The sequence below is a fragment of the Osmerus eperlanus genome, chromosome 5 (assembly GCF_963692335.1).
Source record: "Osmerus eperlanus chromosome 5, fOsmEpe2.1, whole genome shotgun sequence".
In the NCBI taxonomy this organism is placed as follows: Eukaryota; Metazoa; Chordata; class Actinopteri; order Osmeriformes; family Osmeridae; genus Osmerus; species Osmerus eperlanus.
Genome location: NC_085022.1, coordinates 18020340 through 18044038, shown reverse-complemented (window position 1 = coordinate 18044038; position 23699 = coordinate 18020340). Strand labels below are relative to the sequence as shown.

General features: G+C 41.6%; 3 protein-coding genes across 21 annotated transcripts; 1 reads left to right on the top strand and 2 right to left on the bottom strand.

Annotated features, from left to right (window-relative positions):
* The first annotated feature begins 453 nt into the window (after window positions 1-453).
* Window positions 454-4988, top strand: LOC134021397 (ankyrin repeat and SOCS box protein 13-like). Of its 2 annotated transcripts, none has more exons than XM_062462180.1 (6): window positions 454-617; window positions 3214-3413; window positions 3551-3701; window positions 3793-3927; window positions 4064-4255; window positions 4373-4988. In XM_062462180.1, exons 1-6 carry the CDS (start codon window positions 566-568, stop codon window positions 4525-4527), a joined length of 885 nt encoding a protein of 294 aa, XP_062318164.1. In that variant the 5' UTR covers window positions 454-565; the 3' UTR covers window positions 4528-4988. The 2 variants fall into 2 exon arrangements, with proteins under 2 accessions (XP_062318164.1, XP_062318165.1); XM_062462181.1 differs by lacking the exon at window positions 454-617 and adding an exon at window positions 2135-2353.
* A 215-nt stretch (window positions 4989-5203) lies between these two features.
* Window positions 5204-17542, bottom strand: LOC134021396 (neuroepithelial cell-transforming gene 1 protein-like). Of its 2 annotated transcripts, XM_062462178.1 has the most exons (14): window positions 17398-17542; window positions 17116-17227; window positions 10008-11682; window positions 9466-9532; window positions 9231-9290; window positions 8676-8783; window positions 8390-8557; window positions 8022-8084; window positions 7835-7931; window positions 7671-7747; window positions 7303-7560; window positions 6989-7159; window positions 6635-6821; window positions 5204-6440 (listed from the first exon to the last, which is right to left on the bottom strand). In XM_062462178.1, exons 3-14 carry the CDS (start codon window positions 10139-10141, stop codon window positions 6100-6102), a joined length of 1731 nt encoding a protein of 576 aa, XP_062318162.1. In that variant the 5' UTR covers window positions 10142-11682; window positions 17116-17227; window positions 17398-17542; the 3' UTR covers window positions 5204-6099. The 2 variants fall into 2 exon arrangements, with proteins under 2 accessions (XP_062318162.1, XP_062318163.1); XM_062462179.1 differs by lacking the exons at window positions 17116-17227; window positions 17398-17542 and having other exon boundaries at window positions 10008-12370.
* Window positions 17543-17945: 403 nt separating this feature from the next.
* LOC134021394 (uncharacterized) lies at window positions 17946-23579 on the bottom strand. Of its 17 annotated transcripts, none has more exons than XM_062462171.1 (11): window positions 23352-23579; window positions 21549-22836; window positions 21468-21494; window positions 20667-21386; window positions 20414-20507; window positions 20079-20259; window positions 19633-19647; window positions 19215-19298; window positions 19040-19110; window positions 18802-18937; window positions 17946-18553 (listed from the first exon to the last, which is right to left on the bottom strand). In XM_062462171.1, the coding sequence occupies exons 1-11, from the start codon at window positions 23427-23429 to the stop codon at window positions 18530-18532; spliced, it is 2718 nt and encodes a 905-aa protein (XP_062318155.1). In that variant the 5' UTR covers window positions 23430-23579; the 3' UTR covers window positions 17946-18529. The 17 variants fall into 17 exon arrangements, with proteins under 17 accessions (XP_062318155.1, XP_062318159.1, XP_062318160.1 ...); XM_062462175.1 differs by having other exon boundaries at window positions 21603-22836; XM_062462176.1 differs by having other exon boundaries at window positions 21630-22836.
* Between the last annotated feature and the right edge of the window lie 120 nt (window positions 23580-23699).

The following is a 23699-nucleotide window of genomic DNA, read 5'->3' as shown; positions in this document are numbered from 1 at the left end:
GGTGATGAAAATGCATGTGAAAAAATCGTTTTACCAGTTGTACATTTGTGATCCATAATTTAACACAAAATGGCATGTATTAATTAAAATAAGTGGTTTCAAGGTCATAATTGAAATAAATGGTAATGTAATTTATTATCACACTAGCATTTAATTTTTACGGCAAACAATTACACATCACTGAACTAGAAGTAAAGTACAAAACAGTTAAAATAACAAAACCTGTAATTATTACTTGTGAACGAATATCATTCACGTCTTACTAAACCACGCAAAGGGAGTGAGGTAAACAAATCCTTTCTGTTTCCTCTTCTGATCCTATGCAGGTCACGTGAAAAATGATCCAAAGACTCATACCCGAAGACCCAGTCGGGAAATGAACAAATAATTTCTGTTTCCCCTAGCTACCAGTAGGCCTACTGAGCCTATGCAGGTCACGTGAAAAATGATCCAAAGACTGGTACCCGAAAGAAGGAACGAATCGTACGAATCATCAAACCAGTAACTAACGCGAACGAACATTCTTGCTCCACGACATCGCATTCTGAGGAAATATACCCCAGCTATGATTACCAAAGGAAATGTATTTTGTTTAGCAGGTTCAAAGTATTTCACTGGTATGGCAAGCCGTTTTAACATTTATTTCTAAAAACGTACTAATCACTATTTTGAAGTTACTAGTACTTATTATTTAGTTACTAATAACTATTACAATAGTTACTATATATTCCGGTGTTACTAATTACTATTCATTAGATACTAGTAACTATTCTTTAGTTACTATTAACTAATCCAATAGTTACTAGTATCTATTCCTGTTTTACTCATGGCAGGCTTGTTGTATACCTTCTTGCCACGAAATGCACCCCTTGCTAACTCTGACTAGGAAAGTGTTACATGCCTGAAACTTACTCTGGTTACTCATATTAGTCCCCTCAGTATACAGTAAAAATCATTTGATGCTGGGATATACAGCACAGACAATAGAGGGGGGTGCATTTCATGGCAGGCTTGTTGTATACCTTCTTGCCACGAAATGCACCCCTTGCTAAATCTGACAAGGAAAGTGTTAAATGCCTGAAACTTACTATGGTTAATCATATTAGTCCCCCCAGTGTACAGTAAGAATCATTTGATGCTGGGATATACAGCACAGACAATAGAGGGGGGTGCATTTCATGGCAGGCTTGTTGTATTCCTTCTTGCCACGAAATGCACCCCTTGCTAACTCTGACTAGGAAAGTGTTACGTGCCTGAAACTTACTCTGGTTACTCATATTAGTCCCCTCAGTGTACAGTAAGAATCATTTGATGCTGGGATATACAGAAGAGACATTAGAGGGGGGTGCATTTAATGGCAGGCTTGTTGTATACCTTCTTGCCACGAAATGCACCCCTTGCTAAATCTGACAAGGAAAGTGTTACATGCCTGAAACTTACTATGGTTAATCATATTAGTCCCCTCAGTGTACAGTAAGAATCGTTTGATGCTAGGATATACAGAAGAGACATTAGAGGGGGGTGCATTTCATGGCAGGCTTGTTGTATACCTTCTTGCCACGAAATGCACCCCTTGCTAAATCTGACAAGGAAAGTGTTACATGCCTGAAACTTACTCTGGTTACTCTTATTAGTCCCCTCAGTGTACAGTAAGAATAATTTGATGCTGGGATATACAGCACAGACAATAGAGGGGGGTGCATTTCATGGCAGGCTTGTTGTATTCCTTCTTGCCACGAAATGCACCCCTTGCTAAATCTGACAAGGAAAGTGTTACATGCCTGAAACTTACTCTGGTTACTCATATTAGTCCCCTAAGTGTACAGTAAGAATCATTTGATGCTGGGATATACAGAACAGACAATAGAGGGGGATGCATTTCATGGCAGGCTTGTTGTATTCCTTCTTGCCATGAAATGCACCCCCTGCTAACTCTGACTAGGAAAGTGTTAGATGCCTGAAACGTACTGTGGTTACACGTACTAGTCCCATCTTGTGCAATTCACACACTCACCAAACTCACTCATGCAGGTAATCCCCAAATAGAAAGGAAGCTTTTGTTCCACTAAAGTATATATTGTTATGTAAATAAACCGGCCTAACAATGATTTAGGCCAAAACAATCTGGGCTACGCTAAATCGAAGTACGTAACTTCACCGGGAGTAGTGCAAATTCCGGACTACATATCCCACATTTCTCGAATGGGATCCTCAAGATTTTGGTCATGCAGCTCTGCTGGCAGTATTTACGTTTTGAAATCCTTCTGTTCATTAAATGAATTGCGGTAAAACAATTTAAGCTATTGCTCAATGGAGATTACTCGAGCTAGACCGTCGCTGTTTGGAGATATTGGTGAGTTTATTCCTCCGACAATATAAATCAAGAGTTCGGTTTCTACCGCTCAATCAATGACTGATGAAATGATCCTGAGACGAATATAATGTGAGAGTTAGAAATAAGCATGGCATTTTTTAAGAGATTGTTTTTAGGCTATGCCATTGTGCGTCAATAGACGGCGATTTTGAGAATAACATCTTTAGTAATTCGTTAGACAAATTTGGCATGTAGCTGCCTGGCTAAGCTTGTTAGCAGTCTTAATAGAGCCTGTTACTATTTTGTGTCTGTGTCTCGCCAGTGGGCGAACGTTATGCAATAAATTGCTAGCTTTTACCTTCTTGCATAGCAAACAGTCATACAGACATTATTTAGTAGGCTACCGTTTAAATGTTTTCGAAAGGAAAAACAAATGAAGTGTCAAAAAACAAACAAATGATCATCAAATTGATCAGGAATACAGTGTATACTGGACATAGACATAACTGACCATTAGAATGTGTTTTTTAAAGGAACATCTGCATAGGCGTACAGAGGTCCATTATCAGCAACCATCAGTCTTCAATTTGAAATACTAATTGATCATTTAGAAAATAACTATATTATCACAGCAGAAAACGGTGTAAGCTATATATTATAACACGTGGCATGCAATTATGGTTTGTTACTGTAGTTCCTGTTGTAGTGTGTAGACTATTCATGAAATGTCACCATTATGATCCAGGCCAGGCTACCTTGGGTGAAAATGATCACTTAGGCCTATTACAAATTCACCAACAGTAAACCAGGGTAGATCATTATTTCTCTTAATGCTTTGTCAGTGCTTGATGCTTTGCTGGCCAGTCACCATTTGATTCTCCACTTTCCCCTGTCTGCAGCTCATGGTCTTGGGTTCTGGACTGAGCGGTCTGCAGTGCATGAGGCAGCTGCAGAGGGCAGAGTGCTCCAGCTCCAGCAGTTGATCCAAGCTGGAGCTGCAGTCAACATTGTGGCTGTGGACTCTATCACTCCCCTCCATGAGGCCTGCATACAGGGCCAGACCCAGTGTGTCCGATTGTTGCTGGATGCTGGTGCCAAGGTACGTCTGCATCAGAACATAATTAGCTACACTGGTTGTCTCAGTGTGAGATACTTGAGATTTGAGTTCAGAATGAGAGTTCAGAATGAGATGTTAAATAGATTAATCGACAACCACAGTTGTCATGGATGTCACAGGTGGATGCACGTAACATAGACGGCAGCACCCCACTCTGTGATGCCTGTGCAGCTGGCAGCCTGGAGTGTATAAAACTGCTGTTGGAACATGGGGCCACAGTCAACCCTCCACTGTTCACCTTCTCACCGCTTCATGAGGCCTGCATGGGAGGTAATGTCGTTTGATTACAACCTTTAACAGCAACACTAATCACCACAAGTTAACCTGTAATGGGTGTATGTATGTTGTTTGTGTACAACAGGCAATTCAGATTGTGTTCAGCTTATGATTGATGAGGGGGCACACATGGAGGCTCATGACTGCCACTTCGGAACACCACTACACGTTGCATGTGCCAGGCAAGACTATGATAGCACCAAGGTGCTTCTCAATGCAGGTATAGGGTCTTTATGCTTTGCTTAGTTCATATAAAAACCTAAATGCACAGGCTTTTTTGAATAACTTTCTGAAGGTCTAAATGAATAGGTGTTGAAACTGTAGAAATGTCCTTTTCAATATTTTGTTTTTCCAAGGTGCAAATGTGAATGCTGCCAAGCGACATGAGACTGCACTCCATCACGCGGCCAAAGTAAATAACATTTACTTGATTGAGCTGCTGGTAGAGTTTGGAGCGCATGTGTGTTCCAGGGACAACCTTGGCAAAAAGCCCATCCACTACACCAGTCAAGGGTCTCCCTCCTATCTCTGCCTTGAGTTCTATGAGAGTGAGTTAATGCATTCCATCCCTTTTAAAATAATTACAGTCAATGATTGTTGTGTGTCCAGTCTGTTGCATTGTAGTTCTGAAGCCTTCTGTATCATGTTTTCTCCCCTTTCCTCAGACACCCCCCTCAGTTTACAGAAAATGAGCAGGGTGGCTCTCAGAATGGCTCTGGGCACGAGAGCTCTGGACGTCGTGTCCCAACTGGGGTTGCCTAATCGGATGATTAACTTCCTTTCCTACACACCTCCCACTGTGGAATACTACTACTTATAATACATCTCCCTTCATCTTCATCTCCCCATGAAGGACGTTAGGTTACAATGTCCCAACTGCAGCTAATGGCTAAACATGGATACAGTAGAAGCGAGTAGTTGGGATATTTTTGAGCACATTGTCATGGTCACCTTAAACTATTGCTCTCAATTCAGCCAACAACTGTTACACCGGTCAGGTGATAGGATGCAAATGTATGACAGCAGATGATAGATCTGTAGCCCCCGACAGGGCTAAATATTGCTAGACTAAATATTGATACTGCACCATACTGTAGAAAAAGTTTAGTTTTTTAGTCTAACAAGACGGTTTATATTCATATTATGATGTTGTGAGAAAACCAACTCATATTTGGTTTATTTAGCCTGTTTTGCAGAAATGTATAGAAACCTCAAGTCAACCAAGCAAGTTTAAGTTTTGGACTGTAATTATTTGTAAATATTGAAAGTTATTTATTTTGATTAATATGTACATGTTCATTATGTAAATAACACAAACTACTGTAATTACTTATTCTAAATGTACAAAACAAAAACTAGTTTTGGATATGTGTGTTCAAAAGATTGTCAGGATGTGGTTATTCTTGGTGCCTTTCAAGAGTAACTGCTTCCTGAAAGAAAATATGCATGCTGGATACAGTGCACAACATCATCTTACAATCAACCATTATCTCTTAACACTGAGCTTTTCATTTAGGAACATGAAAACTTCAAATCCCAAATTGGTTTCTTTATTGTTTCGATTTGTCGTCACACATACAGGTCGTTTTACAGCGTTTCTTTTTCTATACCGTCATCACATGTAGCAAGTCTAATGTCAGATCTTTGTTCTGGTAATCGCTTCCTTCGTTATTCCCACAACCAAGTGAACCTTCACAGAAACCATTCTTAACTCACAAACCTCACACCCTGCAACTGACCCAACAAACACAACACTTTTCCCAGCATTTATCTCCCTTTTCTCCAGACATCCTTTATCTGACTGAATTATTTACATGCGTTTGTAAACAATATCTACTGGCTGAACATCAAGAACACTAGCTGCTGCATTAAAAGAGACATGGCCAAAGCCTTTGTGATCATAATAGCATCCAATAGACCACACCTGCAGGACGGACAGCAATTAATCAACGACTGTGGAAAAGAGTTACATGTTAACTACAATGACCTTACCACATTACAAGAGTTCTAAACAATGCTATGTATACAAGAAACAAGGTTAGTCATTTGAGCAAATATTTTCACTTAACTGCTGTAAACATTAATTCAGTCACATTGGCATACTGTGTGAATATTCCCTTGTAATCTACAAATAGGTCTGTACTGAGACAATTCTCTTCACTTTGATGGGACAATAAACCACACAAACTGGACGGAGGGGATTTTACATAGCTAAATAGTTTCCAGTGCCATCACTAACGACAGGCTTGTGCTATGGCAAAACCACTACAAAATAGGTATGTAATGGAAATATACTAGTCTAGTACACAAGAATAAGTCCAAGATACAAATCAAATTGTGTCCAAGTGCTTGTCTCAAAAGCGCCTGTACAGATTCAGCATAGGTCTAGTACCTACACTCCTGTCTCCTTCCTCTTCCCCACTGAACTACCACTGCACTTTCTGTGCAGTTTACGTTTGAGGGAAGAGGAGTTTGAGGAAGGGGTTTGAGGACAAGGGTCAGGCTCGGAGAACTGGGGACAGTTCTCGCCTGAAACTTCATCAGGATTAACTGCAGAGTGTCGCTTAACACTGATAGACTCATTGTGGTCAGTGGGATGAGACTTCTGGTGTAAATTAATAGCACTGCGCAGGCAGTTGAGCCATTGCTGTTTGTGGAAGACGTCATTGACCTGGAGAGTGTGGGACTGCCCGTGGGATGGATCCATGGAACGCACACGGAAAATGTTCTTGGCTGGGAGCAACAACAAAAAAAACATGAATTAAATAATATCAGAGATACACACTCCCCCTCTACCATGTCTGTTACAGCAGTCTGTTTCTCATGTACACACACACACACACACCAGGCCCCAGCAGAAGGATGAGCAATGGCTTTCCATTTCCCTGTAACTATTAGGAAACACAGCACCCTGGACTCGTGCTCACCTTTCTCTCCATTGCTAAGAACTCCCCTGAAAGAGCCTCCCATTCGGATCTCCCCATCCTGCAATTCCTCCAGGGCCAGATCCCGGACTGGTATGGGCTGCCGGTACACCTGAAAGCAGCTCTTCTCATTCCTCGTCACTGGCCGGGTTAGGACCAGTAGCTCAGAGAACAAGAATACATGCAGTTTCTGGAATACAATGCAGAGATAGATTGTAAGAAACAAATTAAAGTAAATTCTTTCTCCAAATGTACAATTTCCAATGTACTATTTGCAAATGGTGTGTTCTGTATGCTTGTCTACTATGTAAACACTGTCAAAAATGTAACCCGAGTGTAAAAGAGGAAGATGCTCACCGAGCCACTCTTATTACGCAGTTCTCCGTGACACAGAAGCGTCTTGCAGCTGTCAATGACAGGGTCTCTCTGCTTCTCATCCAGGTACTCCAGCTTATTAATGTAGTACTGGCACTCAGATTCTCCCTTTCTCATGTTGATGTCAGACAGGACTCCCTGGATTATAACAATCTATAATGACAGTATTACATAAACAGAAAGTTCAATATTTTTCAGGATTCACAAAGGGCTTAAAATGACCAGGGAGTATCAGAATAACATATACTGTATATGAGTATAGAAGTATTTTGACGAGTGTATTTGAGTGAACATACTGCTCTCTCCAGACAGGCTATGTCAGGATGCTCTGGTGAGGTGTGTCTCAAGATCTCCCTCAGCAGTAGGGGGTATTTGACCAGGCGGGAACGAGGGATGTCCAGAAAGCTCCACAGGTCCAGCTTCCTGCTAAAAGGGGACTCTAGGCATCGCTGTAAGAAGTCCTGGACTCTGCGGTCCTGCTTCTTCTGGTCCAGCAGAGCTTTGGCTGCCAGCTGGTTACTGCAGTATTCTTTGTATGCATTCAGCCCAGGCAACTGTAAAAAAAAAAAAAAAAAAGATTTATCATGAAAAACAGAATCTGACCAGTTCCGGATGTGCTAATACTAAAGAGACTTTGCTAACACACAGCAAAACTGATACCTACCCAGTCTATGACTATCTGTCCAATCTGGCCTACTGTTCCATTGGGGCCAGTTCTATTTGCAAGCTTAGTCAACAGATCTATAGGGAGGATACATGCGTCAGTGTTAAAAAATGAATTCTGCCTTCAAATGGTAGAACTTGGAATAGCAATTTGTAAAAGCTCACCTTCATGCAAAGGGATGTAAGCATCTAGATCTCCAAATATTTGAGCCAGCTCCTCGTCTGTCATGATGGAGAGCTTCAGCATAGGGTCGTGATATGCCTGTTGACAAGCAAAACCATGTTGGTTATACACCTATACACCTTGGTACAGCTAGATTGACCCATTTTACCAATAATTTGAGGTAAACACCTTTCTCGCCATTTGGAGATCCTCAATAAGATCCTGCTCCCCTCTGAGTAGTTCATGAATGGCCTAAAAGGGAATCACAAGTAGTCGGAGTCAGATGGCTGAGCGGTGAGGGAGTCGGGCTAGTAATCTGGAGGTTGCTAGTTCGATTCCCAGCCGTGCCAAATGACGTTGTGTCCTTGAGCAAGGCACTTCACCCTACTTGCTTCAGGGAGAATGTCCCTGTACTTACTGTAAGTCGCTCTGGATAAGAGCGTCTGCTAAATGACTAAATGTAAATGTAAGTAACCATGACCCATCACCAAGTCTTTACAGAGTTTATCATAAGAGGCGTACTGTTCTATAATTATGACCACAATACATTGCAGTACCTCCTGTCTCTTGATCTCTTTGGTGGAATATGTGCTCTTCTGATGGACATCCAGGCTCTCAGACCACAGTGTGCTGTTCCTGCGTTTGGTGGGAGTCTGGGCTGCTGCCTTGCTGCAGGACTTCAGGGACATGCTTGGTGACTTGCCATCACTACGCAAGGACATGGACTGGGTTGGGGGGGGGGGGGGGGGGCAGAGACAGATTGTTAGAAAATATCTAGTACTGGTGACCCTTGTTGGATGCCATCTGGAAGCCTTCAGGCAGAGTTAGGTAGTTAGTAGCTACCTGGATGGTCTGACCAAAGCGTCGGACTGCACCATTCTTAGAGGGGGAGATCAGATTGGCCAGTGATGACACTCTTCCCAGTGGACGGACACGCTTGACACTAGGTTCCTGGGTGGGGGAGACAGTTCTCTTATTACATTGTATCACACTAAGTAATGTCTGATTGTATGATAATTTATGACACTAATCAACTCATTTTATGTACTTCCATTCTATCAAAGCATAATAAACACAGAGCCTACCAGTTTACAGACAAAGAGATTATCCTGGGCCACAAATGCACCAAGAGCACTCATGAGTCATGACTAACGTCACTTGCTACCTGACTCATTCAGGCGGATTAGAGCACTTGCGTATGTCGCATGAGCACTTATTTGTTGCATTTCCACAGGTAACAACAGGTTCTATTTTTTGTAAAAAGCCTTTTATTTTATCCAGGCTTTGAAAATCAAAGTATTTTTTATTTTATCCAGGCTTTGTCAATCTATAAAACATGTCTAACGAGTGCAAAATAGAGTGTTTTTTGTACGGTCATAACTGTGAATTGATTCTTACCTTGAGGTCAAAACTGGACAGACTGACAGTGTCATCATCCTTCTCTTTGCGTTTTCTTTTCTGTGGAGAAATACGTGATGCTTTGTTTCAGAAATCATCAAAAGTTGATAAAAAGTCAATAGACAGACATGCTTTATCAAATTGTAATTGTCTTTATCCACGAATACACCAATGTAGCACACATTATGTGCTTGCCTAGGTCTATTGTTTGATTTTGTGTGTAGCCTGTACTCACCAGACTGAAATCCCACGGTGTCCCTGGTGTCAGGAAGGTAAAGGAACTACCCCTCTGCAGTGGAGGTCTAGATGAAGTGCAATAAAGCATTTTCTAAGGTCTTTTTCTACAACCGTTTCTAAAATACCAGCAATACAATATCACTGGATGTATGGCACGAGCATACAACAGAATAACTCAATTGATTGTCAATCCATGGCATTTTTAGTATTAGTAGTTGGGGAATTTGCAGAGTTGGGCATGTGTGTAGCAAGAAATATAATTGCTCTTTCAAGGCCTCCAGGAAAGAGTTAGCTAAAAAGGAACATTGATAAAGGGAACAATGTTATCATGTCCTCGGGCCATGACTAGAAAAAGGCAGATCCCCATAACATCAAATCACATGCAACCAGTTATGTTCTGTCAAAGGTGGCATTTAACGACAAAAAGTTACATATTAGAGATAACGATAGCCTAATTGTCGTTAACAGACGTGCTATCCGCTGTCTCTATGCCACTCATGTAGAAATAAAACATCAAAAGCTAGACCAACAGTGTCCTACTTTTTGGAGTTGATCCTTGCGGAGTCGGGGGATGTCTCGGAACCCGTGTTGACGGTAGAAGGCCTGGTTGAAAACACTCTACGGCGTTTCATCTTTTTCCCTGCAAAAGATTCGACTTCCTCTTTTTCCTCCATTTGAGAAATTGTGTGTGGTTAAAATAAAAAATTCGGATTCAAGTATGGCATGGATCTGGTAAACTAAACCCTTTCAAAAACAATACGACGAAGACAAAAATCTTGGGAGGATAGACGCATGACGGCGGAAGTTTGAATATGGCGGAACTTGAGAAATGACCAATAGGAAAAGGGCTCGAGGCTTTCATGATTTGCACACAACCGGCTGATTATGTGAATGTGAGAATGTATTAGAATGCATAAAAACTTACACCGTTAAGTATTTCTTACCGGACACAGAAAACCACGAGAATAAATATATTGGAAATGTTTGATGAACTATGTTTAAACAGACATCTGGCTCTTTCTGCTAACGGACATTAATAATACAATGCAGTAAAATTTGATACAAAATAATTGACTTATGTAAAGAGAATGCGCTATTGGAAGTATTGTTTCAAAACCACGACAGGCTCCAATTAAAGTTAATTATCAAGCACCAAACAATCAAGAGACTTTGAATGGCAAAATTTGTGAATTTCTTCTGACCAATTGTTTTATACATGAACAAATCCGAGCTAGTTCCCAGGTGCACATTAATAAAGGCATTGATACACAAACACAATGTAAATCAAGAATCCCAGTCAAATTAAGAACACACATCTCTCAATATCTCCAACACTGCACTTTTCATATTATGAACTAGGTATTGTAGGCTAATGATCCAATAAGCAAGTCTGACAGAGCACCCTTCTAAACATTCAGACCCGAGGTTGTTGGTGTGACAAAAAGAAACAATGTTCGATTTATGAGATAATGGAGAACATGTTGTACTCTGGTTGAATACATTTCTCTCACTGAATTCAAGGTCATTTCTTTCACTCAGAAACATATCTGACAATCAAATAACAACAGAAATGGGATAGGGAAATCAAAATACCCTATGAATATTACATAAGGATGCTTGTATGCAGGACTGTTGCTTTCTCATGCTGCTTTACATTTGTTGCCATGGTGTACTATACATATTTGCATATAATAGTGAGGAGTTCTTACAGTTTAAACAACGGCAGAGAAACACAATGACAGATCAAATTTGGAATATTTGATTATGTAATTTGAAGGCTGCTCTGACATTCTCTCTGCATTATTAATTGCACCAAGCAGACACATTCTGCATGCTCTAACAAGAACAAACAAAGCATATTATCAAACGATGCACTGGCGCTCTAGTGAACATTTTAATCACTCCTGCATTGTTGTGGGGCCTCAACACCTCAAAGGTTGATAGTCATGCCTACAATGTGACCTCCCTCCCAACTACCTCGTCCTAGACTCAACGTATGGTTAGGCTGTGATCCATCAAGCAGGAAGTGATTGGCTCCTTGGACTGTGGTTTTGTCCTTGTCCATGAAAATGTCATCACCTCTGCAAGGCCATCCATTCCCATTTCATCAGGATACCCATCTGTCAGCTGAAATGTAGTTTCTGACTTCACTGGAGGAGCGACTTGATAATGTCAGACAGGACATGGGATGCCTCTAATCCATCAGGTCATCATGCTGCCAGATAGGACATGTAAATTCACAATTATGTTTTCCTAATAGGATTTTACAACGAGCCATTAAAAATATAATACATAAAATATATTGAGGCAGAAGTTCAGGGTCAACACACACTGGACCTAATTAATAAAGGAGTCCTTCACACAAGACAGGTTTAAAGTATTTATTCAAATGTTCAATGACAATTTTACATACGGTACAGGTCAAAAAGATTGACTTTGTAACTATTCAAATACATTAAGATTATAAAACAGCAGTTAAGTAGTTTCCTACACTGATTAACACGTTGACCTTGTATCAGATTGACCCCCAGACTTTATAACTTATTTTAAACGGTGCTAGAAAGCCCAGAGTGCTCTCATCTCCAGAGGAAATTGATGATCTTTTCTAAGAGGAGTAGTAAAAGATGGAGGTCAGGAGTGTGGGACCAAGACTAGCCTTTTGACTAGTGACTTTTGAAAAGTACTAACACTGCAAGTTAAAATGAAACTATGGAATGAAATTACATTTAGAATAGATCTGAAAGAAGATAATAATGACATATTAATGATAATACGATATGAGTGAAAGAAGCCAGGCTATTATCAGGGGAAGAGCTACTGTGATTACATCACCATTTTCTCATGACACTGGTTCCATGTGTTGTTTGTCTACCCCCACAGCACTGATTTCATATGGTGCTAGACACTAAAAACACATCTAAACCACCATAGGAAACCAGGCTTTGAGTGCAGTCTGCTCCTGCTCTTTGTATGGTGACCTGTACACTTAATAAAGTAGAGTTTTTCTTAATCTAAGGCATGGGGACTATTATATACGACTAACAGTTTAGATAAATGTACTGAGAAAGGAGGTCACGGGTTACCATGTTTACGGCAGCAGTTGAAGAAGTAAGAGTCCTCCTGTTTCACCAAACCACTGTTTGTCCAGCAGAGGGCAGTGTATCATTTTAGCCAGAACAGACATTTTTTATTAACCTGCAAACCTGGCAACACAGGGACAGGAGTAGTAGTTGTAGTAGTAGTAGTTGTAGTAGTAGTATTCCACTTCTGGTCAACTCATAAAAACTAATTTGTGTTTAAGGTTGAATTTGTCAAATGCACTATACGGTATAATGCTAAAAGTAGATTTGAGTAATTCGACCTTCCTATACTTTATGCCAATTCTTTTGAAACCATAAGTCCGAAATTTAGCGGGGAAGACATTGAAGTCATGTGACCGTGGTCTAGTTCGTTTATAGCCTATAGTCATGTTGCCTTTATATGGTTACAGTTTTCCCATCTTGAGGTTAATGTACATTGGTGTGCGGCCCCAGGTTGGCGTCTGAGTTAATGTTCCTTAGCTTGCCGCAGTGGGTTCATGCTTCGGGCATACAGTCTATAGAGCAATTATCCTTCATAGCAATGGCTATTGCCTTATAGAGATGTGTGTGTGTGTGTCCAAATTGAAGAGAGAGAGCTACAGAGAGAGTATGTGTGTGGGTGTGAGCGTGTTCAAGCATGTGCGTGTGTCTGTGCATGTTTAGATTACTATATCTACTGATAGAGGTTATAAGTCACAAGGGCCATCCTAGAGAAATAGTCTGACAATTATAATGCACGATAATTTAGACAGTCCAGAGTGATTACACAAAATGTCCTAAAATAAGATATTTGCTATAGACATTAGACATAGACGGTTATAATATAGAAGACTAGGGAGGGATCACAGTGAGCTCAGTTAGCCTACAATAGCCTATTGTTGTAAATTAGCACTGATAGGGTGTGGCACATTCCAACTATGACTAATACCCTTCTTGTATTATTCCACACAAATTATACACTTAAAACACAGGGCAAGCTATAATTTGAAATATTCTATACAAAGACAAAAGGAAATTAAATCTCTCTCTATTCTGTATGACCTGAGAACCCATCCTCTTCATTATTATTTAGACTTACTGGGCATATTCTGAACAAGAATCCTATTTCTCTCCTCCTTGCATGGGATAAGTAGACACGTCAGCACCATCTACCAACTAAGCCACTCTTGAGGATACTGACTGAGTGAGAGGGGAGGCTAATGGGAGCATGAAGCTGTTGGTGAACCTTTTCTGTACAGAAACCCAGTAAGTGTCTGGGCACAAGGCCAGGCAGGAGAAAACCATCCCAGTCCTCTTAACCAGGACATTGAAACCTAGCCTATCCTTCTCCTATCCAGCTATCAACCCCACTCTCCTGTCAATGTCACTTGAGTTAGTGTGTCAAAGCACCATGGCAACTACTCCACTTCACTGAATAAAATTAATCACAGACTATCATTGTGTCAGATCAGTCATAAATACATGAATTCTGAGAGCTTACAATTTTTCTGTAAAACCCTTGGGAAAGATGTATAATGACAGAGCTGACTGTCCATTTGTGTGCATCCTTGTTAATGTGATGGAATTCTGACGCATTGCTGCTTGCATAATATGCCCCATGAATTTCACCATGTCATGACCGCACTGACTGGGAAATTCCCAGGAAGCAGGAGGAAGAAATTGGATCTGTGTGCTGATGGCAGGTGAGAGGGAACAACTCAAAGTACAAGGGTTGTGCTGCCTCATTCCATTCATGTGACAGGAAACAGAGATATTTTGTAGGCCAGTCATAGATGGTTTCAAACACACATACCCTCACAGGCACCAGTTGGCTGACCACAAGATGAGTCACCCCTTCTCCTTCTTTCTTCCCATCCTCACGGTGCAACAACCATGACCTCTTACCCAGATCTGTTCCCTACCAACACCAACTAGTCTCATTCAGCCTCAAGGCACGATTGCCTCCAGTCCCTCTTCCTAAACCTGTCATTCACCAAGGTGAGCAAATAAGTGTCCGATCATGGATCCCATCAATGGTGCTCTTGCCTTCCACCGTCACTCTGCCCATCCCTCTGTTCTGTCTGTGTGCTGTTGTAACATTAGAGTGGAATGACTGTCTGGATGTCAACCACGCCGCAAACTATCTCCACCCACCACCCAACATCCTGGCAATCCCAGTTCATTGCCTGCACAATCAAAACCAGCTGCGACATCTGGAACCAAATGAAGGCCTCTTTCTTATGACATGTAAAAACACACACGCAGGTAAACATTTCCTCGATTTCTACTACTTCTGCTAAACCTACAGTGACATATGTCTTATGCTCTATCTCCTAGCTTGTTTGATAATTCTACAACAATAAACTGAATTAACTCAACTTAATTGCAACACAGCATGCAGAGCCATTCAAAGACAGCACAGAAAGCCTTAGGAGCTAGAGAATTGGAATCTGATTCCTGTGTTTCTCTACAGAGCTCTGAGGACTAGGCAACACAAACATTGTTGTTATGTAAGAGTTCCCCCTCGACAGGTCTCCACATCACAGAAGCGTCCTTGGTAACAATCACTAGTAGCAACACTTAAGAGGGCGGAGGGGGGGGGGAGGGTTTGTATAATGGTCAGCTCCAACCTTTATCCAAGCACAAAGGGAGTCTAAAATACATTATCTTTGTTGTGTTCAGGTGAGGTAGAACACAAATGAACCAAAAGAACAGTCTGCAACAATATAGCCCACAACATTCTTGACAACAGCAGCCACCCACTGTAATAGTTCATATTAAAAGTACTGACCAATACTTGACTTGCTGCAGTGCCTGAAAAGCTTTTCTGACAGGTGCCATAAAGGGAATGAGAGAACCCGATACTTGCTCTGGCTTTCACTGCACTCAGGCTACAGCTAACTTGTCCTCTCACTTGTTGTCACTTATTGAAATAAAGGCTGCTGCACTTTAAGTTTGTAGAAAGACTGAAACGCAGAGACACAGATGCACATGCAGTGACAAGCCTTATCTTAAACAGGTACTCTTTATCAGGCCATGTTGTAATGGCAATCAAAGTATAAAAACACTTTGATGCCTGACTGAACATGCCACTGACCCTGTACATTCACGTAAGTAGTAGACTAACCAGATTGTTCTGATGTCAGGTCTGCTGGATCAAGAATCTGCAAAGACTATTACTCTTTAGGAGGCATGCCAAGTGACCAGTCAGTGAATGCAAATAGAACCAGTGTGTGTTTGGACAGCTTTTATAGAATCCATGAAGTTATCTGGGTGTGGCTCAGACAGACTGAGGTCTTTAACTCTGTCCAGGCAGACACTATGACTCTGCGTGATTCTGTCCTTCTAAATAGCTTTTTTGTAGAATAGATCATATATTAAATATATACACAATTGGTACAAGTTTGAGCTTTGCAGACACTGACAGTCAATATTCTAAAATCAACTAAAAGCACAGGAGTACATTTAGTCATTTATTTACATTTAGTAATTTAGCAGACGCTCTTATTCAGAGCGACTTAGTAGTAGAATGAAAGAATAGTTAAGTAATATATACTACAATCTGAAGCACAGCGCCATCTCCTGGTGACAAGGTATACACTAAGCAGCCTTTCATGTTGAGATTTGACAGTTCAAATTCGGAAATTAGAAGCAATGAGAGTGGAAAGTGCTGTACTGTTCTGGGGGTGATTGTTGCTCATGTATGTCACAATGTGCACCTGGTGTGTCACAGAAGGACTTCTGTTGCTGTTTTCAACCATAAAGTTCTACTCTACAATGTCAACTTCAGAATGTTTCAAACTATCTTGCTGGTTGATATCAGTAATACCATTGTCAAGAGTGCGAGTGACTTTACCCTAGCAACATAATTCAATGGCATCCCCTGCTTCAAGATATGCAAAAACAATACTGGATAATATGTTAGGTGTAGGTTAGGTGAGTTAAATTCAATATATATATATTATCATCAATCCCCATAAAGCACATGTGGTGCGCCTTTATCACTAACATTACCTACAATTATTTCGCTAATTAATTACGTCCATTAACATTAGCCTATAGCCTATATTTTATACTGCCGCCATCGACAATATTGATTAAAATAAGGCTACAAACTGAGCCGTAATTTCTCTTGTGTTGAATTAACATAATCGATCAGTTTCATTCGAATTAAGAAATAATAAAATAAACACACAAAAACAGGCTTACACACAGAACCCCTGATTTGCGCCACTGAGTTACAAGCCCCGTATGATTTGAAAACACATGCGCGTGTTTTCGGACACTAATAAAAGAATGTGTAGGCCGGCCCTGCGTATTAAATTAAGAAATTGTTGAAGGAAGAAAGTGACGGGGCCAAATTTGACTTGCAAAGTCTACTTTACAAAACAGCTAAATCCATCTCTCAATGACATTACTATATGCGCGATATGAAGGCAACTGGCGGTAAGGTAGTGTTTCACAAATGCATTAAGCTTGAAGTCCGCACAGATAATATGCAACAACCTTCGAGACGTGATCGCGCAATCAGATCCAAACTAATACAACTTCATAAGATTTTCTTTTTAAAACATTTGGTTATAGCCTACTTTTGTCTCGCGTTCTCAGTCTGGGCTCCCCAGTTCGCCGTCGGTCCAGAAATTCTATCTGCGCAACATCATGTGGAATGCGGACGACCCGACCAAAAGTTGTCATGTAGGCCTACAAGGACACGCAGTAACACAAATATAAACATAACTATTGTTGTAGGCATCCTTTTCTAAACCAGTGTAGGCCTATTATAAAGAATCAAACAGGTTAATTCCAACCTATCGAGCTTACAAGCTACCTGCAGTAAAAGCATTTAGGACACACAATATAACTGTACTTACATCAGTGATATTCTCGGGCTTAAGTCCCATTTCATTCCTAGGAAAGAACGACTGAAAGGTTCGGTACGGGTGTAAGGCATCCTTGATGGCATTTGTATCCGTCTTCTTCACCACAATTGTTCTGGGCGGTGATGGTTGTTTGTTGTGCCTGGTCAGGGCCAGAGGCTCCTGACGCACTCTCCCGAGTAGGCTACATAAGTGACGTTTTGTTTACATGCATTACTTTACGGTTGTCGTACCTTTTCTATATATCTAAAATGCCTGATACTGAATACTACGGGAACATCTTGTTACAGCATATTGATACTACTTCAACTCTTTAATTTTGTTAGGCTTTTTAAAAGTAGGCTACCTACTGCATTCATAGTAAGTGAAGGCATTCCTTTGAAAATCTGTCAAATCATTTGTATCCTAGGGATGGCTTTGACAGTAATTGTCTACTATAAATTGATAGTGTAGGTTTATTGCAGTGAACGTATGGATGGATGTCCACAGGAGTGCAGTCTAGTAGAGAGCAGTTGAACATGCAATGACACTAACAACATATGTGGGGTTTTACAGTAGTTTATTTAGACAACTTTTTTTTCCCAAAGGAAACAAAGGTCAAATACCAGAGAATGCCTAATTTCACCCATATTCGATCAGTGCTGACCAAGTTGGTTTCCATTAGTTCATATCAAACTTTATGTAACAATACACAAATATATGCATTTCTGGGATATATTACTGTCTCTTAAAATGGGAAATTAAAGTTTTATCATGACAATTAAGGCACAAGTCTACACCATTCACTAAACAATGCAAAAAAAGAAAATTTTATACTGTACTGCTGAACATGATAACAGAATCACTTCAGTTTCCATTGGATTTGTGTGTTCTGGCCCATACAAGAAACATGAGTCTACAGTAGACAACAAGTTCCACATGCTGTTGTAGTGTGGTAGCCAATTCTGCCATTTTACCTCAATTTCTCTCATGAGGCAGGCTTCAGTCTCCCACTGCAGAGCCCTGTCTCTGGGCTGTTGAAATTGACTTTGGTGAGTGTGGATGATGTCGCCGTTCTCCTACCCTTTGGTATAACAGTAATGCCATTGGTGAATCAATAAGGCTCTCCTGACCCATGGCCCTGAGATCACCCTCCAGTGCTCAACTTAGTCTGGAAAAGAAAAGAGAGAAATGTAAATGGCCAGTGAGAAAGGTAAGAAGAGTGAGGACTGAGGAACTGAAAGCAAGTTATACAGTAGGTGCACAGAAAATGTATTATTACTTTGACATTGTATGCATTTAGTGTCTGCTAAGGGTGAAAAGAGGACAGAGAAGAAATATATGGATATTACAGCTAAGCAAGGTGAAAATTCATCATCATTTGCAAGCATAAAAGGGGTTGGGGGTAATAAGTGAGACCTGCTTGGCGTTGTCCACACACTGCATGTAAGCAGATGCGATGCTGGAGCAGGAGAGGGTCTGTCCTGTGTTCTCCCTGTAGCACTTGAGGATCTGACTCTGCAGGTCACCGCAAACTGGCTGAATATTAACACGTCTGGAAGGAAAATGATTGAAAAGTCAACACACCTTTCTGTAACTTATGTTGGTCTGGTATGAGATGTGAGACTTATTTTAGGGCCGGCAGACTGCTACTCACGCAAAACGTCTGTGAGTTTCAGCTGAGCCTTGCTGGAAGTTTTCGGTGGTGACTTTGTAGAACTGGGAACTCTTTTGGCAAGAGGGATATATTGAACATTCAACACAATACAAAAAACATTCGACCATGACATCATGTGTGTGTGTGTGCATGAGTATGATATTGTAGGCTTTACCTTCTCTTCAAGCTTGGCAACATGTTCCCTGAAGAGTATGTCCTGCTTTTTCAGCTCCTTTTCTTTCTCGTCTAGTTTATGGGCCTGAGAAGGACATAATACAATCTTAATCTGTTAAATAAACTGGGGCTGACACAGAAATACCCTACCATTATTATATAAGTAATGTCTCTGATGTTTGAGGCCATCCAATCACCTAGAAGGTCACTGTATGGAAGGTAAATACCCATAAACCCACTATCTAATAAATATCTATTGTGTAGAGGATCTTGTCATTCTTTCCGCTGCTCATAAAAAATTCTTTTTTATGAGCAGAGATTATAAACTGTATCTGGTACATGTATAGCCACTATTATGGATGAGAACAGAGAACATAAAATAAAGGAAAGTCTTCATGCATAGAGTCCTCGTGTCTTACCTTGAGTTCCATCCACTAAACGGAATGCACAGAACAAGGAAGAGAAAGTTAAGACAGAGATTTATCTTTACAGATGAAGAGAAAACGTCCAAGATGCACTTTCAATTTGAAACAGGAACTAGTCCAGTTTTAGCAATCTGTAGCACAAATCTGATTAGGGGCAGGGGTTATAAGGGTTGCCCTTGAGAGGGTAAGATCATCCAGATTTCACTAGCAGACCTAGATTTCCAACCAACAGAAACAATCCCGGCAGGTAAAGAACAAGAATCTTATAGAACAAGATAGGTAGAGCAAATGCAAATATCTCTAAACCAAGCATAGTCTTTTTCATGCAGTTAGTATTAAGGATATGTGTGCATAGAAAATAAGATGTAGTGCATCAATACACACTCCTGTGCGCGCACACACACACAGACAGTTGGACCATGTGACCCCTCAACGCTTACGTAGAGCTGGGCCATGAGCCTTTCATCCTCTGTTTTCATGCGTTCCTTCATGATGGCCTCCTTCATGGTCTCTCTCTGGGCTGCCTGCTCCAGCTCCAGAGTCTTCTTGACCTCCTCCTGGATCTGGACTTGGGCTGCCAGCTGAGCCTTGGCTCTGGCCTGGGCCTGCACCTCCTCCAGTCTACAGACACCAGAGACAGGCAGCCATGTGTATGTCTTACACATGACAAAAGATAGAACGCCAATACTTGATGCAACAATGTTTCGTGATGTTTTCGGGTTGGGAAAAATATTGATACTCAGGTTAAATGATGAAGTGTAATACGTCTCCTTACTGTTGGCGAAGCTCCAGTTGCCTCTGGCTCATCTCTTTCTCAAAGCCTTTCACCAGCTTTTCTTGGATTGATCTTCTCAGCTCCTCTTCATCCACTATAACAAGAGACATGATTTCTCAAATTAAGGATCTTCTACATGACTATCTAACCTACTGGTGCAGTTACAGCATTCACATGAGCACCAGCATTAATGTGACCATTAATAACAGCAGGGGCCTTATGCACTCTTATGTGAAAAAGAGATCCAACTTACCTATTGCGGGCTTGGATGGGATCACTACAAGGGCCACTTCCTCGATGATGGGGGGTACTGGGAAAGTGATCACGGACTCTACACTTGGGGAGGGGACCATGGACTCTACTGGAGGAGGGGGAACCTGGGTTTCACCTATGGGGGATTCAGTGGGCAGGGTGGTGACCGCCATAGAGTGACATGAGGGAGGGAGCACCATGGGCTCCATGTCAGGCTCTGGTAGAGGTGCTGCTACTGGGGTAGCTGGGGGTGGAGCCATAGGCTCAGCAGGTGGGGGAGGAAGGGGTTGAGCAGTGGGTGGAGAAAGAGCAATAAACACAGGATCTACAGCTGTAGGGGGTGTTGGGAGGTCAACCGCTTCTGTAGGGGGTGGAGGTGAAGGTAGAGTCATTTGTGAAAATGGGGGTTCTACTGGTGAAGGTAAGTCTACAGGCTCAATAGTGGGAGACAGGACAATGGGTTCAACAAGGGAAGGGGTTGGTAGAATAATAGGTTCTGGCGAGGGCGAGACTACAGATTCAACAACAGAGGAAATGACTGGCTCAACAGGGGCAGGGAGAGAGGAGGGGTTTGGGGCTGCAACAGGTTCCATGGGTGTAAGTAGGACAACAGGTTCAACAACTGTAGGTAGAACTACAGGTTCAACAATAGTCGGTAGGACTACAGGTTCAACAACAGTCGGTAGGACTACAGGTTCAACAATAGTCGGTAGGACTACAGGTTCAACCATAGTCGGTAGGACTACAGGTTCAACAATAGTAGGCAGTACTACAGGTTCAACAATAGTGGGTAGGACTACAGGTTCAACAATAGTCGGTAGGACTACAGGTTCAGAAACTGTAGGAAGGACTACAGGTTCAACAATAGTAGGTAGTACTACAGGTTCAACAATAGTAGGTAGGACTACAGGTTCAACAATAGTATGTAGGACTACAGGTTCAACAACAGTCGGTAGGACTACAGGTTCAACAACAGTCGGTAGGACTACAGGTTCAACAACAGTCGGTAGGACTACAGGTTCAACCATAGTCGGTAGGACTACAGGTTCAACAATAGTAGGCAGTACTACAGGTTCAACAATAGTGGGTAGGACTACAGGTTCAACAATAGTAGGCAGTACTACAGGTTCAACAATAGTGGGAAGGACTACAGGTTCAACAATAGTAGGTAGTACTACAGGTTCAACAATAGTGGGTAGGACTACAGGTTCAACAATAGTCGGTAGGACTACAGGTTCAGAAACTGTAGGAAGGACTACAGGTTCAACAATAGTAGGTAGTACTACAGGTTCAACAATAGTAGGTAGTACTACAGGTTCAACAATAGTAGGTAGGACTACAGGTTCAACAATAGTAGGTAGGACTACAGGTTCAATAATAGTATGTAGGACTACAGGTTCAACAGCGGCAGGTATAAGGGTTTGGGGTACAACAGGTTCCATGGGTGGAGGTAGGACAACAGGTTCAACAATAGTAGGAAGGATCATAGGTTCAACAATAGTAGGGGCTGGTGAAACCACAGACTCAGCAATGATGGGGAGGACTACAGGATCAACAGGGGCAGGGAGAGGGGTTAGGGTAGAGGGTACTACAGGTTCAACAAGGGCAGGGGTTAGGGTAGGGGGCACTATAGCTTCAACAGGAGCAGGGAGAGGGGTTGGGGTTGGAAGGTCTACAGGTTCAACAATAGCCGGAAGAACTCCAGTTGGGGAACAGATATGTTTTATGGGTACAGCTGGGGTTGTAGATTCAACAACTGTAATAGGAACAACTGTTTCAACTGGGGGAGATAAAGGTTTAGGTACAGACTCAATAGGGGAAGGTTTAGGTACAGCCTCAACATGTTCCACAAGAGGGGGAAGTGCCACAATTGGAGGTGGAGGGACATGAAATTTAACAGGAGAAGGTGGGGTGAACTTTGCTGGTCCAGGAGATGAAGTTGGTATAGCCAGGGCGGGTGGGATGGAGGCTGAGGTTGAAGGTTCCTGGGCGAGTGTTGGTGGCAAGGTGGCAATAAATGGAGGAGAAGACTGTGTTCGAAGGGGGACTAGGTGTTCCACTGTGGGAGTCAGTGTGGTTCTGGGGGCTGCAGGCTCAGGCTGGATTGGACGAGGGCGAGGATAGACGGGCCCTGGAGATTCTTTCATCCGATTGATGACCTTGTCTGATAGCTGTACAAAGAGATTATGGTATTCATACAATCACTTGGAAACGTTCACTTGTTTTTCCCCCACTTAGACAGGTGGGTGTTATTATAGATAATTGAGATGTCCAGCTGCAATGGGGATGTTTAAGCAGTTCTTGGGTGGAATTGCAACTACAACTAGCTTTTGTCCACATGAAATAGCAAACAAAGATTTACAAAAATAGTACAGACATGCATGCTACCTCTTATCAAGAATGCATGTCCTCTACGTCTAGCCTATATTTAACTTACATCAGACACCCTGTTAAAGCAGTGTGGCTAGGGAAATTGTGTTGTTTTCCATGTTATCATCCACAAATAGCCTATATCATTTGTTATCATTTGTTGTTGTATCGTTTTTAACGCTCACTTGATTTGTGAACTGCTAACATATACAACGGTATACAACTGTAAAATGTATAAATGATGTGCTCTACAAACTTTCGAAGGGCAATCTATGCATTTTAACACTTGAACACAAGTTTGTGTATCGGCACTCACCCGAATGCCCTTCACAAAAGTAACACCGCGGTCGACATCGTCTTCAAACGAAAGGTGACTAGAGCTGTTTCCCCCCATTTCTGAACTATAATCTGTTATTAAAATATGTGGTTTATTAATAGGTAACGTCCACGGTGTGGGTTGTGGACCTACCAAGACCACATTCGGTCCAGAGTTTAGAACAGCCCCACACACAACGCTGCAAACGTGCCCTTCCCACTTGTGAGTTAACAAAAACGAATACCATTGGCTGGACAAGTGGGTCTTTAACATCAACGTTTTCTACTGGTCCACCTTCATTTGTCACTGTGAAGAAAGCGTACATTATGTTCCATTATATCTTTCCAT

Excerpts from the sequence above, each read along its gene's own strand:
- LOC134021394 (XM_062462158.1), bottom strand. The coding sequence starts at position 23,429 with ATGGGGGGAAACAGCTCTAGTCACCTTTCGTTTGAAGACGATGTCGAC. Across the intron at positions 20,508-20,666 it reads CCCATCCAAGCCCGCAATAG|TGGATGAAGAGGAGCTGAGA; the intron begins GTAAGTTGGATC and ends CTCTTGTTATAG. Across the intron at positions 18,938-19,039 it reads GAAACTCACAGACGTTTTGC|ACGTGTTAATATTCAGCCAG; the intron begins GTGAGTAGCAGT and ends TTTTCCTTCCAG.
- LOC134021397 (XM_062462180.1), top strand. The coding sequence starts at position 566 with ATGATTACCAAAGGAAATGTATTTTGTTTAGCAGGTTCAAAGTATTTC. Across the intron at positions 618-3,213 it reads AGGTTCAAAGTATTTCACTG|CTCATGGTCTTGGGTTCTGG; the intron begins GTATGGCAAGCC and ends CCCTGTCTGCAG. Across the intron at positions 3,928-4,063 it reads CAAGGTGCTTCTCAATGCAG|GTGCAAATGTGAATGCTGCC; the intron begins GTATAGGGTCTT and ends TGTTTTTCCAAG.
- LOC134021396 (XM_062462178.1), bottom strand. The coding sequence starts at position 10,141 with ATGGAGGAAAAAGAGGAAGTCGAATCTTTTGCAGGGAAAAAGATGAAA. Across the intron at positions 9,291-9,465 it reads CACCGTGGGATTTCAGTCTG|AAAAGAAAACGCAAAGAGAA; the intron begins GTGAGTACAGGC and ends ATTTCTCCACAG. Across the intron at positions 8,784-9,230 it reads TGTCCAGTTTTGACCTCAAG|GAACCTAGTGTCAAGCGTGT; the intron begins GTAAGAATCAAT and ends TCCCCCACCCAG.